This window comes from Bombina bombina, chromosome 2, assembly GCF_027579735.1.
Source record: "Bombina bombina isolate aBomBom1 chromosome 2, aBomBom1.pri, whole genome shotgun sequence".
NCBI lineage: Eukaryota > Metazoa > Chordata > Amphibia > Anura > Bombinatoridae > Bombina > Bombina bombina.
Window position 1 is genome coordinate 1,356,799,106 of NC_069500.1, and position 12,767 is coordinate 1,356,811,872.

Here is a 12,767-nt window from a genome sequence, read left to right on the forward strand (position 1 = left end):
GCACAATGAACTTTTCAATAACAAGTTACTGGTTCTGAGCACCACACGAAACCCATGAAGGAACAGATGTGGCCCCAGTGTGGTAGGCCGTGCAGCCTCTGTTTCAAATAGTCTGTCCAATATTTTTTTCAGAATATTTGCTATAACTTTGATTTTTTGTATATAAATATATAAAAGAAGCTTTTCATCTAAGTGAAGAACATTTGAATGTAAAATATTTCTATTATAAACACAGTAAAACATATAAAAAAGCTCCAAGTGCGCATGTGTATATATATGTGTGTATATGTGTGTATATATGTGTATATATATACTTTTTTTTTTATCATAAAGTGTATATGAGTGTAATACTTTATTTTAAAGGGACATAATACTGCATCAGTTTCAAGTGATTTAGAATATAACTGTAAAAAGCTGACAGGAAAATGTCACCTGAGCATCTCTAAGTAAAAAAGGAAGATATTTTACCTCACAATTTCCTCAGCTCACCAGAGTAAGTTCTGTGTAAAAAGTTATACTTTAGCTGCTGTCCAGCTGCAGGTAAAAAAAAAAGAAAAAAAAAAAAGAAGAAATTAGCAGCCAATCAGCATCAACAGTGCTGAGGTCATGAACTCTTTTACTGTGAGCTCATGAAATTTCACAGTAAACTTGCTTAAAATGAATACTCACTCCCTTGTCAGTCCTGGGACAGGCATACTGATTTGCTGCTTAAAGTCCTAAATATAAATATATTTCTTTTTTACATAGAGATGTTCAGGTGATATTTTCTAGTCCACTTTTTACAGCTATGCTGCATCATTGGATATCATAGTCCTTTAATGTATTTATGTTGTGTTGGGTTAACTTTTTTTTTTTTTTTTTTTTTTTTTTTAAAACCCTTACACTTTACTCTATTGTCTTCAGAAGCGCAAATTCGTTGAGCGCAAATTTGTTTGCGCTTGACCGCAAGTTTGCTTTTAACTTGTAATATGCGCGCCACTTGGAATTTAGCAAAAGTAAATACTGCAGCTTATCGGTTTAATACAGATCATGGCTGTCAATTTATGACGTGTGCAACCGTTTGATAATATGGGGGACTTCTTGTACAAAGCCTCCTGTCTGCATGTGCTCGCTTCTCCACTCCCTAAGTTACCCAAGGATCTTCACCTCTTATTTGCCCACATTCCCCCAGGCTGTAGTGGTAGGACTCCCAGGAAGAAATTACCGTCACTTATAAAGTGAAGCTTGAATAGTGACACCAAGGTCTATAAAACTTTGAGGCCCACTTACCCTAGGAGGGTAAAAGCTGAAAGAAATCCTATTGATTATCTGAGGAAGCTTGCATTGAAGACAAAAACTTTATCAATGTGAAACGATTAACACGCTACACTTTAATGAGTTAAACTGCACCACATTTAAACCTGTAGCTTATTTCTTATTTTTACAATGGAAAAGATGTCCAATATAAGAAATAAACCTTACACGTTACCCATAAATCATGGCAGTACACAATAAGGGAAGCCACCAGGATTATTAGAAATCAGCAGAAAAGTTAGGTTCTTACATTACAGATCACTAATCAGGTTGTACTTAGCATAAAAGTCTCAAGACTTTTGCTGTGTCCTTTCTACCACTTTAAAGGGTCAAAATTGGAATGTGCACGTGTACATTTACATTTTAAATAGAAGCATTTTTCAAATTTGCTTCTAGTAAAAGTTGTTTTTCAGTGGCATACGTACACATGTTGTGAGTGTCCTGTGTACCAGCATTTAAACAACAACCACAGCGCCTCAGAGGGTTAGCAGGGGCTTGTATAACACAAATAAAGTCTTCAGTGACACAATACACAACAACACCAGCTCTCTGAGCAGGTATCAATCCTGATGCTCTAGTCACAGGTAACTTAGGTGCATATGCCATTGAAACAGTAATAACGTTCATAAGAAGCATTTTTGTTAATGGAAGTATATTTAAAAAATGCTTCTATTTAAAATTTAAATGTATTCATGCACATTTCTAAATGTAGCCACTAATCAGCAAACCCTACTCAGGTGCTGAACAAATTATGGGCCGGCTCCAAAGCTTACATTTCTGCTTTTTCAAATAAAGATACAAAGAGAATGAAGACAAATTGATAATAGGAGTAAATTATAAAGTTGCTTAAAATTGCATGCTCAATCCGAATCATGAAAAAAAAATTGGGTTTCACATTCCTAAAGGGTAAGAAGAAAGAAAATATTAAAAACAGAATTTATGCTTACCTGATAAATTACTTTTTCTTACGGTGTATTCAGTCCACGGATTCATCCTTACTTGTGGGATATTCTCAATTCCTACAGGAAGTGGCAAAGAGAGCACACAGCAAAGCTGTCCATATAGCTCCCCTCAGGCTCCGCCCCCCCAGTCATTCGACCGACGGTTAGGAGAAAAAGGAGAACCATAGGGTGCAGTGGTGACTGTAGTTATTTTAAATTAAATTTGAACCTGACAAATGTCAGGGCGGGCCGTGGACTGAATACACCGTAAGAGAAAGTAATTTATCAGGTAAGCATAAATTCTGTTTTCTCTTACTTGGTGTATTCAGTCCACGGATTCATCCTTACTTGTGGGATACCAATACCAAAGCTTTTAGGACACGGATGAAGGGAGGGAACAAGTCAGGTCACCTAAACGGAAGGCACCACTGCTTGCAAAACCTCTCTCCCAAAAATAGCCTCCGAAGAAGCAAAAGTATCGAATTTGTAAAATTTGGCAAATGTATGCAGTGAAGACCAAGTCGCTGCCTTACAAATCTGTTCAACAGAAGCCTCATTCTTAAAAGCCCATGTGGAAGCCACAGCTCTGGTGGAATGAGCTGTAATTCGTTCGGGAGGCTGCTGTCCAGCAGTCTCATAAGCCAATCGGATGATGCTTTTCAGCCAAAAGGAAAGAGGTAGCAGTCGCTTTCTGACCTCTCCTCTTACCAGAATAGACGACAAACAAGGATGATGTTTGTCTGAAATCTTTAGTAGCTTTTAAATAGAATTTTAAAGCACGAACCACGTCAAGATTGTGTATAAGTCGTTCCTTCCTAGAAACTGGATTAGGACACAGAGAAGGAACAATAATTTCCTGGTTAATATTCTTATTAGAAACCACTTTTGGAAGAAAACCAGGTTTGGTACGCAAAACAACCTTATCTGCATGGAACACCAGATAGGGTGAATCACACTGCAAAGCAGACAATTCAGAAACTCTTCGAGCAGAAGAAATGGCTACTAAAAACAAAACTTTCCAAGATAATAACTTAATATCTATGGAATGTAAAGGTTCAAACGGAACCCCTTGAAGAACTGAAAGAACTAAATTTAGACTCCAAGGAGGAGCCACAGGCTTGTAAACAGGCTTGATTCTAACTAGGGCCTGTGCAAACGCCTGAACGTCTGGTATAGCTGCCAGGCGCTTATGTAAAAGAATAGACAGAGCAGATATCTGTCCCTTTAAGGAACTAGCTGACAGACCTTTCTCCAATCCTTCTTGGAGAAAAGCTAGTATCCTTGGAATCCTAACCTTACTCCACGAGTAACCCTTGGATTCACACCAACCAAGATATTTCCGCCATATCTTATGGTAAATTTTCCTGGTGACAGGCTTTCTGGCCTGTATCGGAGAGTCTATAACTGATTCAGAGAAACCACGCTTAGCTAGAATTAAGCGTTCAATCTCCAAGCAGTCAGTTGCAGAGAAACTAGATTTGGATGCTTGAAAGGACCTTGAATTACAAGATCCTGCCTCGATGGCAGTTTCCATGGTGGGACTGATGACATGTCCAGTAGGTCTGCATACCAAGTCCTGCGTGGCCACGCAGGCGCTATCAGAATTACCAAAGCCTTCTCCTGTTTGATTCTGGCTATTAGCCGAGGGAGAAGAGGAAACGGTGGAAAGACATAAGCTAGACTGAATGACCAAGGCGCTATTAAAGCATCTATCAATGCCGCCTTGGGATCCCTGGATCTGGATCCGTAAAGGGGAAGTTTGGTGTTCTGACGGGACGCCATCAGATCCAATTCTGGAATGCCCCATAGCTGGGTCAGCTGAACAAAAACCTCCGGGTGGAGTTCCCACTCCCCCGGATGAAAAGTCTGACGACTTAGAAAATCCGCCTCCCAGTTGTCTACCCCTGGGATGTGAATTGCAGATAAATGGCAGGAGTGATCCTCTGCCCATTTGATGATCTTGGATACTTCCTTCATCGCTAGGGAACTCTTTGTAGCATACATCAATCATCAGGGAGGAACAGTCGTGATGTTGTCCGACTGAAATCTGATGAATTTGGCCTCCGCTAGTTGAGGCTATGCTTGGAGCGTGTTGAATATCGCTCTCAGCTCCAAAATGTTTATCGAGAGAAGAGATTCTTCCCGAGACCATAGACCCTGAGCCTTCAGGGAGTTCCAGACCACACCCCAGCCCAACAGACTGGCATCGGTCGTGACAATGATCCACTCCGGTCTGCGGAAACTCATTTCCTGAGACAGGTTATCTTGAGACAACCACCAGAGAAGAGAGTCTCTGGTTTTCTGGTCCATTTGTATTTGAGGAGATAAATCTGCGTAATCCCCATTCCACTGCTTGAGCATGCACAGTTGCAGTGGTCTGAGATGAATTCGGGCAAAAGGGACTACGTCCATTGCCGCCACCATTAAACCAATTACCTCCATGCACTGAGCCACAGAAGGCCGAGGAATGGAATGAAGAACTCGGCAGGTGTTCAACAGTTTGGACTTCCTGACCTCTGTCAGAAAGATTTTCATTTCTACCGAGTCTATTAGTGTTCCCAGGAAGGGAACCCTTGTAAGCTGGGACAGAGAACTTTTTTCTACGTTCACCTTCCACCTGTGAGACCTTAGAAAGGCCAGAACAATGTCCGTATGAGCCTTGGCTCTGTGGAAAGACGACGCCTGTATTAATATGTCGTCTAGGTAAGGTGCTACTGCAATGCCCCGCGGTTTTAGCACCACCAGAAGGGACCCTAGCACCTTTGTGAAAATTCTGGGAGCGGTGGCCAACCCGAAAGGAAGGGCCACGAACTGGTAATGTTTGTCCAGAAAGGCGAACCTTAGGAACTGATGGTGATCTTTGTGGATAGGAATATGTAGGTACGCATCCTTTAGATCCACGGTAGTCATATATTGACCTTCCTGGATCATCGGCAAGATTGTCCGAATGGTTTCCATCTTGAAAGACGGAACTCTGAGGAATTTGTTTTGAATCTTTAGATCCAGGATTGGCCTGAAAGTTCCCTCCTTTTTGGGAACTACGAACAGGTTTGAGTAAAAGCCCAGTCCTTGTTCTGCAATTGGAACTGGGTGTATTACTCCCATTTTTAGGAGATCTTCTACACAGCGTAAGAATGCCTGTTTCTTTGTTTGGTCTGAAGACAAATGAGAACTGTGGAACCTTCCCCTTGGGGGAGAATCCTTGAATTCTAGAAGGTACCCCTGAGCAGCTATTTCTAATGCCCAGGGATCCGGAACGTCTCTTGCCCAAGCCTGAGCAAAGAGAGAAAGTCTGCCCCCTACTAGATCCGGTCCCGGATCGGGGGCTACCGCTTCAGGCTGTCTTGGTAGCAGGAGCAGGCTTCTTGGCCTGTTTACCCTTATTCCAGCCCTGCAAGGGTTTCCAGGTTGCTTTGGGCTGGCAGGCGTTATCTTGCTTTGCGACAGCAGAGGTTGCAGCAGGTCCGCTCCTGAAGTTGCGAAAGGAGCGAAAGTTAGCCTTGTTTTTGGCCTTAAACGGCCTATCTTGTGGAAGGGCATGACCCTTGCCCCCAGTGATATCTGAAATAATTTCTTTCAGCTCTGGGCCGAAAAGGGTCTTCCCCTTGAAGGGAATATTTAACAGTTTTGTTTTGGACGACACATCCGCCGACCATGATTTGAGCCAAAGCGCTCTTCGCGCCATGATGGCAAAACCTGAGTTTTTCGCCGCTAGTTTAGCTAACTGGAGAGCGGCATCAGTGATAAAAGAATTAGCCAGCTTTAGAGCATGAATTCTATCAATGACCTCATCGTATGAAGTCTCCCTCTGGAGCGACTCCTCCAGGGCCTCGAACCAAAAAGCCGCTGCAGTAGTTACAGGAATAATGCAGGCAATTGGTTGAAGCAGAAAACCTTGCTGAACAAAAATTTTCTTCAGCAATCCTTCCAATTTTTTATCCATGGGATCTTTGAAAGCACAACTGTCCTCTATTGGTATAGTTGTACGCTTAGCAAGTGTTGAAACAGCCCCCCTCTACCTTAGGGACCGTCTGCCACTCGTCCCGCCTGGGGTCGTTTATGGGGAACATTTTCTTAAAGATAGGGGGGGGGGGAACAAAGTGTACACCTGGTCTCTCCCACTCCCTAGTCACAATATCCGCCACCCTCTTTGGGATCGTAAATGCCTCAGTGTAAACAGGGACCTCTAAAAACCTGTCCATCTTACACAATTTTTCTGGGACCACCATGGGGTCACAATCATCCAGCGTAGCTAAAACCTCCTTAAGCAGGACGCGGAGGTGTTCCAGCTTAAATTTAAACGCTAAGGAATCTGAATCTGCCCGCTGAGAAACTAAATTTCTCCCTCAGACAGACCTTCCCTCACTGCTACTTCTGAGTTTTGTGAGGGTACTACAGATAAATTATCCAAAGCGTCTGATTGCTGATCCTCTGTATTTAAAACTGAGCTATCGCGCTTTCTTGGAAAAACTGGCAGTTTGGATAAAAATGCTGCAAGGAAATTATCCATTACTGCTGCTAATTGTTGTAAAGTAATAGGGGCCAATGCGCTAGAGGTACTAGGCATCGCTTGTGCGGGCGTAACTGGTGTCGACACATGGGGAGAGGAAGAAGGACTATCCTCATTACCCTCTGTTAAAGAATCATCTTGGGTTACATTTTTAAGTGTCACTGGATGGTCTTTAAAATGCTTAGATGTTTTAGCATACTTTACACATAAATGCAATGGGGGTACCGCCATGGCTTTTAAACATAAAGAACAAGGTCTATCTGAAGTCTCAAACATGTTTGACAGACTTATACAGCACTACAATACAGAAAAAAAAATCACTTTTTGAAAAAACGTTACTGTGTCTTTAAATAATAAAAAGCACACACTTTTTCCAAATCACCAAAAAACATCCGATCTTTATGAAAATTTCACCACATGATCCTAATGCTTTGAAATGATTGCACACAAATTTTCAAATCAATTAACCCCTTATTGACCAAACCGGAGCAAATTGCAGTAAACAACCGGTTTAACACACTACAGCACGGTGCCACAGTCTTTGCTGCGGCCCTACCTTCCCTTAGGGTTATTTGTAGCAGAAATATAAGCCTCCTTGATGTCCTCCTGCACTCTCAGGACTCTACACATGAAGCTGCATGAGCTGTCTTGAAAATCAACTGCGCAACTGAGGCGTGAAAATGAGGCCCCCTCCCTCTTCAGTCCAGAGTTATGGGGCCTTCCCGAGTCAGACTAGGCGTCTGATAATATGCCAGGCGAAATAAAACCCCCAAAAAGTGTTTACAACGTTTCAAACACTTAAATAAATATAAGATTCCATTAATAAAATAATCGATTTAGCCCATCACAGTGTCTACCAGTATTTAAGCCCTTAACTGAAGCCATCCTTCTATACTGTGTCTCAGAAAATGGCTTACCTTCCCTCATGGGGATTACTGTCAGTCTTCTAGCATTACCAGGTCTTGTTAGAAATAAATTACTGAGCATACCTTAAGCAGTTAAGCCTGCAAACTGTTCCCCCCAACTGAAGTTCTCCGGTACTCAACAGTACTGTGTGGGAACAGCAATGGATTTTAGTTACAACATGCTAAAATCTTTTTCCTCTCAGCAGAAATCTTCATCACTTTCTGCCTCAGAGTAAATAGTACAAACCGGCACTATTTTAAAATAACAAACTCTTGATTGAAGAAATAAAACTACAAATCTAACACCACAAACTCTTTACCCTCCCGTGGAGATGCTACTTGTTAGAGCGGCAAAGAGAATGACTGGGGGGGCTTTGCCTGAGGGGAGCTATATGGACAGCTTTGCTGTGTGCTCTCTTTGCCACTTCCTGTAGGGATTGAGAATATCCCACAAGTAAGGATGAATCCGTGGACTGAATACACCAAGAGAAATAAAAATCTGACACTGCACATTATAACAAGTAATAACAAAAAGCAGATTGCATTTACTTTACAGCTTGTTTTGGAGTGGACTAATTGCCGTTTGAATCTACCCTAAGTTATCAAACACAAAGGTTGTTATCAAAACTTTTTCTTCTGAGCTAGTAATGAACAAATGTTCCTGTAATGGCTTTTGAGCTTTTTTTTCCACAATAAAACAAAATACGTCTTTTATAGCAGATATTTTTTTTTTTTAATCTGTGTTCTTAAACAATTAGTTTTTAAGGTGTCTCAAATATCTATTTAAATTGATGACATACCATATATATATATCCAGACTAAATGAACATACACAATGCAGCAACATATAAAAAAAATACAAGAAGTTATGTAGTAATTCAAAGTAATAAAATAATCAACAGCCAATTTTCTTTTAAAGTAAAAAATGAAGATTAACCAATCTTAGAATGCAAACTTAAATAAGAATAGGATGTGATTGTTAATTTATATGCATTCACATTTAACGCAACAGAATGAGTTGACAGCATATTATATATTAGTTCACTGTACAACGATTGGAACTGGACATTAAGCCACTGAAGTCTCTAACAGATACAAGCAGCTACAGACTGGGAAGCTTACAGGCAGAAATATACTCAGGGCTAGGAAACGGGGTTAGTCAACAAAGGCTGCCGACGTGCACAAGGTTTCTTTTTATATGATGCCCAGCGGCAGACTGGGCAGCAATGTCTCCCTCCAGCCAACCACATTACTATGCAATTGTGATGAAACACGTGCCCACATGGTAGACCCATAAGTAAAGAACCATTTTCAAAATTCTCTAAGCATACAACACATTCCGTACAGTGCAACATATTATCTGGCCAAGCATGCCAGTTTGGTTCCGTGTCATTCTTTGTGCAATGAGGTCCATATGGGCTACAGTTCCTAGGTTTGCTGGAACATGAGCAAGTGTGGTTAGTGCATTCTGATGCAGATTCATCTGTGCAACTAAGGTTACTACTTTCGTGTTCAAATAGTTCTTTCTTGCAAGTGCTCTCAGACTCAGATTCATCACTTTCTTGTGATCCTTCAGAACTGTCCTCAGTGTTGGAAGTGGAACATTGGAACTGCCAGGTTGGTAGGTTCTTAATGTAATCTGTTGGAATAAGAGGATGAAGCCATAAATCTGGGAATGCTAATCGCTCAAGAAACAAGTCAGGGTCATCATCCCAGTCTGAGTCAATAGGAAAATGGTGAAAGGAAGCAATTGGGTGAAACAAATAACTTGTGTACCAATCCCAAAGGCTAGACAACCACTCCAGGTTATTGGCGTTTAGTTCATCAGCATTGTTACGGCGTCTCTTCTTTTCAAAGTAGTCAATAAGCAAACCGTGACCAAGGTAAGTGCCAAGAAAGAGTGCAGGATGAGATGAGTAAAACATCCAATCTGCCCTCACCCATGAAGCTAAAGTGGTTGTATTTGAATAACGGAGTAGTTTTAAACTATACTCATAAAAACTATCCAGGTAAGGCAGTTGCAAAAAACCTAACACAGGAAGCCAAGAAATGATCAACAAGGAGTTGTATGTTCCTAAAGTGCTTATAAGAACCACAAATCTTTTAATGGTGGCTCCTTGAGTAATGAACAGGTCCATCCACGCCATAAGATTAACCAAAACTAAGCTCAGAACAAACAAGTCATTTACTTCTGGTTGCAATGAACGTAAAAAAGCATCCATGGCACGGAGAGATGGATATTCTCCTGTGTTATTGCCATATTTGTATATTCCTTCTGGAGTCTTAAGAACATAGGAGGGTGTCCTAAATATGCCAATTTCTTCCAAGTGGCTTTTATTATCCCACTTTTCAACATTTACAAAAATAAACTCTACTCTTCCAGTAAACTTAACACTTAAGGCAGAGAAGAAAGCTGGCGGCTGATCAAGGTTTGCAAACAGGAACAGCTTGACCTTGTATTGGTCACTAATGTTCCATTCATCTTTCAGATGTTCAGATTTGTAAATAGTCTTGATCCGTGAAGCAGCATGGGCAGTAATCCATTTGAAAATATGCTCGGTTTCAATTTTACGCCCGCTGTACTCTTTTAGCATTACTTTCCCTTTAGAAGTGCTTGTCTGAGGTACGGACATGATAAGGGTTGATCTGATCCAACCTCTCTTCCTGCAGTACCTGAAAGAACCAAAAACAGGAGCATAATTAAAACTGTAATAAAATGTTTACATTTGTAACAAACAAAATATGCATTAAGAATATTGTGCTATGCTATAATGGTTTTTGTGCCGATCCACAAAGGATCATTTTCTGAATTGGGTGTGAGGTTCTAGTGATGTTATTACAGAAATAATAATAATAGAATATCGATAGATAATTAGGTCACCACAGCTAAACAATTTTAATTGTGCAGGCTAATTAAGTGAATAAAAAAAGATAATGAGTTCAAATTAATTTTGCAACCAGTACGGTTATTTGGTATAATACAAAGTGGACTTAGGATTCTAAAATAATTAGCAATTAATTTAATAGATAAATAAATCTGAACAATCTTAAACTGAATATTTAAACTTAAATGTGCAAGAGTACATTTCAGATCTGAATAGAAGAATTTTTTGCAATTTACTAGTAGTAGCAAAAATGCTACTAGTAAATGTTATTACTGTTCCAGACGCATACGTACATATGCTACTGTATGTGCCCAGCACACCTACATCCTACAAGCATGCCCGCTCCAAGTGCCAGCTGTGGTATGTATGACACAAACTAAGCTAATGCTGACAAGATACGTGGCATATATTAATGAAAAAGATATCAAATGTTAAAATGTTTAGAAAGCTAAAAGTAAAAATTGCATCAGACAATAAATAGTTAAAGGGACAGGAAACCTCAACATTTTATTTCATGATTTGGATAGAACACACAATTTCAAACAACTTTCCAATTTACTTCTATTATCAAATTTGCTTGACTCTTGTTATCCTTTACTGAAGAAGCAGCATTGCACTACTGAACACATCTAGTTAGCCAATCACAAGAGACACGTGTGTGCAGGTACCAATCAGCAGCTTGCTCCCACTAATGTAGGATATGTGCAAATTATTTTTCAACAAGCGATACAAAGAACAAAACACATTTGAAAATAGAAGTGAATTTAAAAAGTGTCTAAAATGACATGCTCTATCTGAATCATGCAAGTTTAATTTTGACTTTGCTATCCCTTTAATACTATGCTCCGACTTTAATTTTTATTGATCATGGAAGTAGCTATATGAATGCAGCAATATTACTGGCACCAGCGGATGCACAGTAGGATACTGCTTCACACCACTTCACATGAACATGCTGCACTGCTGATCACATCATCAGAAAATGACCTTCAATGTAAAAGTACCATCAATAACATGAGCGAATGTATAAGTCCAATAACATTTCACTTACCTAGGATCACTGGAGCAGTTGAAGGTTCCTGTGCGGATACCAAATTTTGATACTTTTTTCACCATTTTCTCCCAGTGGGCTTTGCTCACAAGAGGACTTCTGTCATTTGCAACCACCTGCAAGTTATCAAATATAATAAAAATAAAATTGTTTGTAAAAACACCATATACTACTAACCCCCCCCCCCCCCGAAACACATATAGGAGAGAGATAATCCCTAATAGTCCACCAATGTGAGTACAGAAAAGTGCTGCACCACTAACCACCAAATGAAGGAAGGCCTTAAAGGCACAGTAAAGTCACAATTACACTTTCATGATTCAGATAGGACATTCAATTTTAAAAAACTACTAGGCTGGTGATTGGTGGTTGCACATGTGTCTCTGGTCATTGGCTCCCCAGAGGTGTTCGCCTAACTCCCAGTATTGCATTGCTTTTCCAAAGCCTACCTAGGTTTACTCTTTAACAAAATGACAATAAAAGAACAAAGCAAACTTGATAATAGAAACACATTGGAAAGTTGTTCAAAATTACATTCTCAGAATCATGAATGTTACATTTTGACTTTACAGTTCCTGTCTGGTAAATAGATGTAATGTGTGTAGCTACTCAAACATTTATGGAAATTCTTTTTTTCCCAGAAGGTAAATCTGACACATTTACCCCCCAGAATTCTACCAAAAAAATCCTGTTTGGCAGGACTAGAGTTTTTGTAAAGATACAGCTAAAATCCAACTTGATACTAAACCATTAGAGAGGTATAACAAACGTCCCCTATGTATTCGTCAAAGAAGGGTTTACCCTTTAGAGCGGAGATTTCACCAGTGAAGCAGACTAACCCTAGCCCAAGAGAAGAGCCACAAACTGGCCATGAGGCAGCCCATTGTAAGCCCAAGGAATCTAATGAAACAGGGAGCTGAGCAGCATTTGTGTCTGCGGTCATAAACTAAGCTGATATTAAATGCATAGGTGAACTCTGTATAATACACAAGTACTCTTAAGTGATCTCATTAAAGGGACATTAAACCTTTGAGATGGTAATATAAAATGATAAATTGTATATATAAAACAACTCTGCAATATACTTTCATTATTTATTTTGCCCTCTTTGCCTGTAATTCCATTCGGAAATTGTGAGCTTTTCAGTTCCTGTTAGAAATGGAAGTGCAGAACACTGTTAAA

General features: G+C 40.1%; 1 protein-coding gene across 3 annotated transcripts in view; it reads right to left on the minus strand.

Annotated features, from left to right (window-relative positions):
• The window catches only part of RNF103 (ring finger protein 103), a 152,060-nt gene that overhangs the window by 94,103 nt on the left and 45,190 nt on the right, over positions 1-12,767 (minus strand). Inside the window, exons 3-4 of one of the 3 annotated variants that reach the window (XM_053704278.1) lie at positions 11,586-11,701; positions 8,359-10,322 (exon numbers count right to left, since the gene is read on the minus strand). The exons of 1 other annotated variant lie outside the window; for it this stretch is intronic. In XM_053704278.1, coding sequence (XP_053560253.1) covers positions 8,792-10,322; positions 11,586-11,701 — 1,647 coding nt within the window. In that variant the 3' untranslated portion in view covers positions 8,359-8,791. Of the gene's footprint in view, positions 1-8,358; positions 10,323-11,585; positions 11,702-12,767 lie in introns of those variants that run through there. One more of the 3 variants, XM_053704280.1, reaches the window with a different exon arrangement.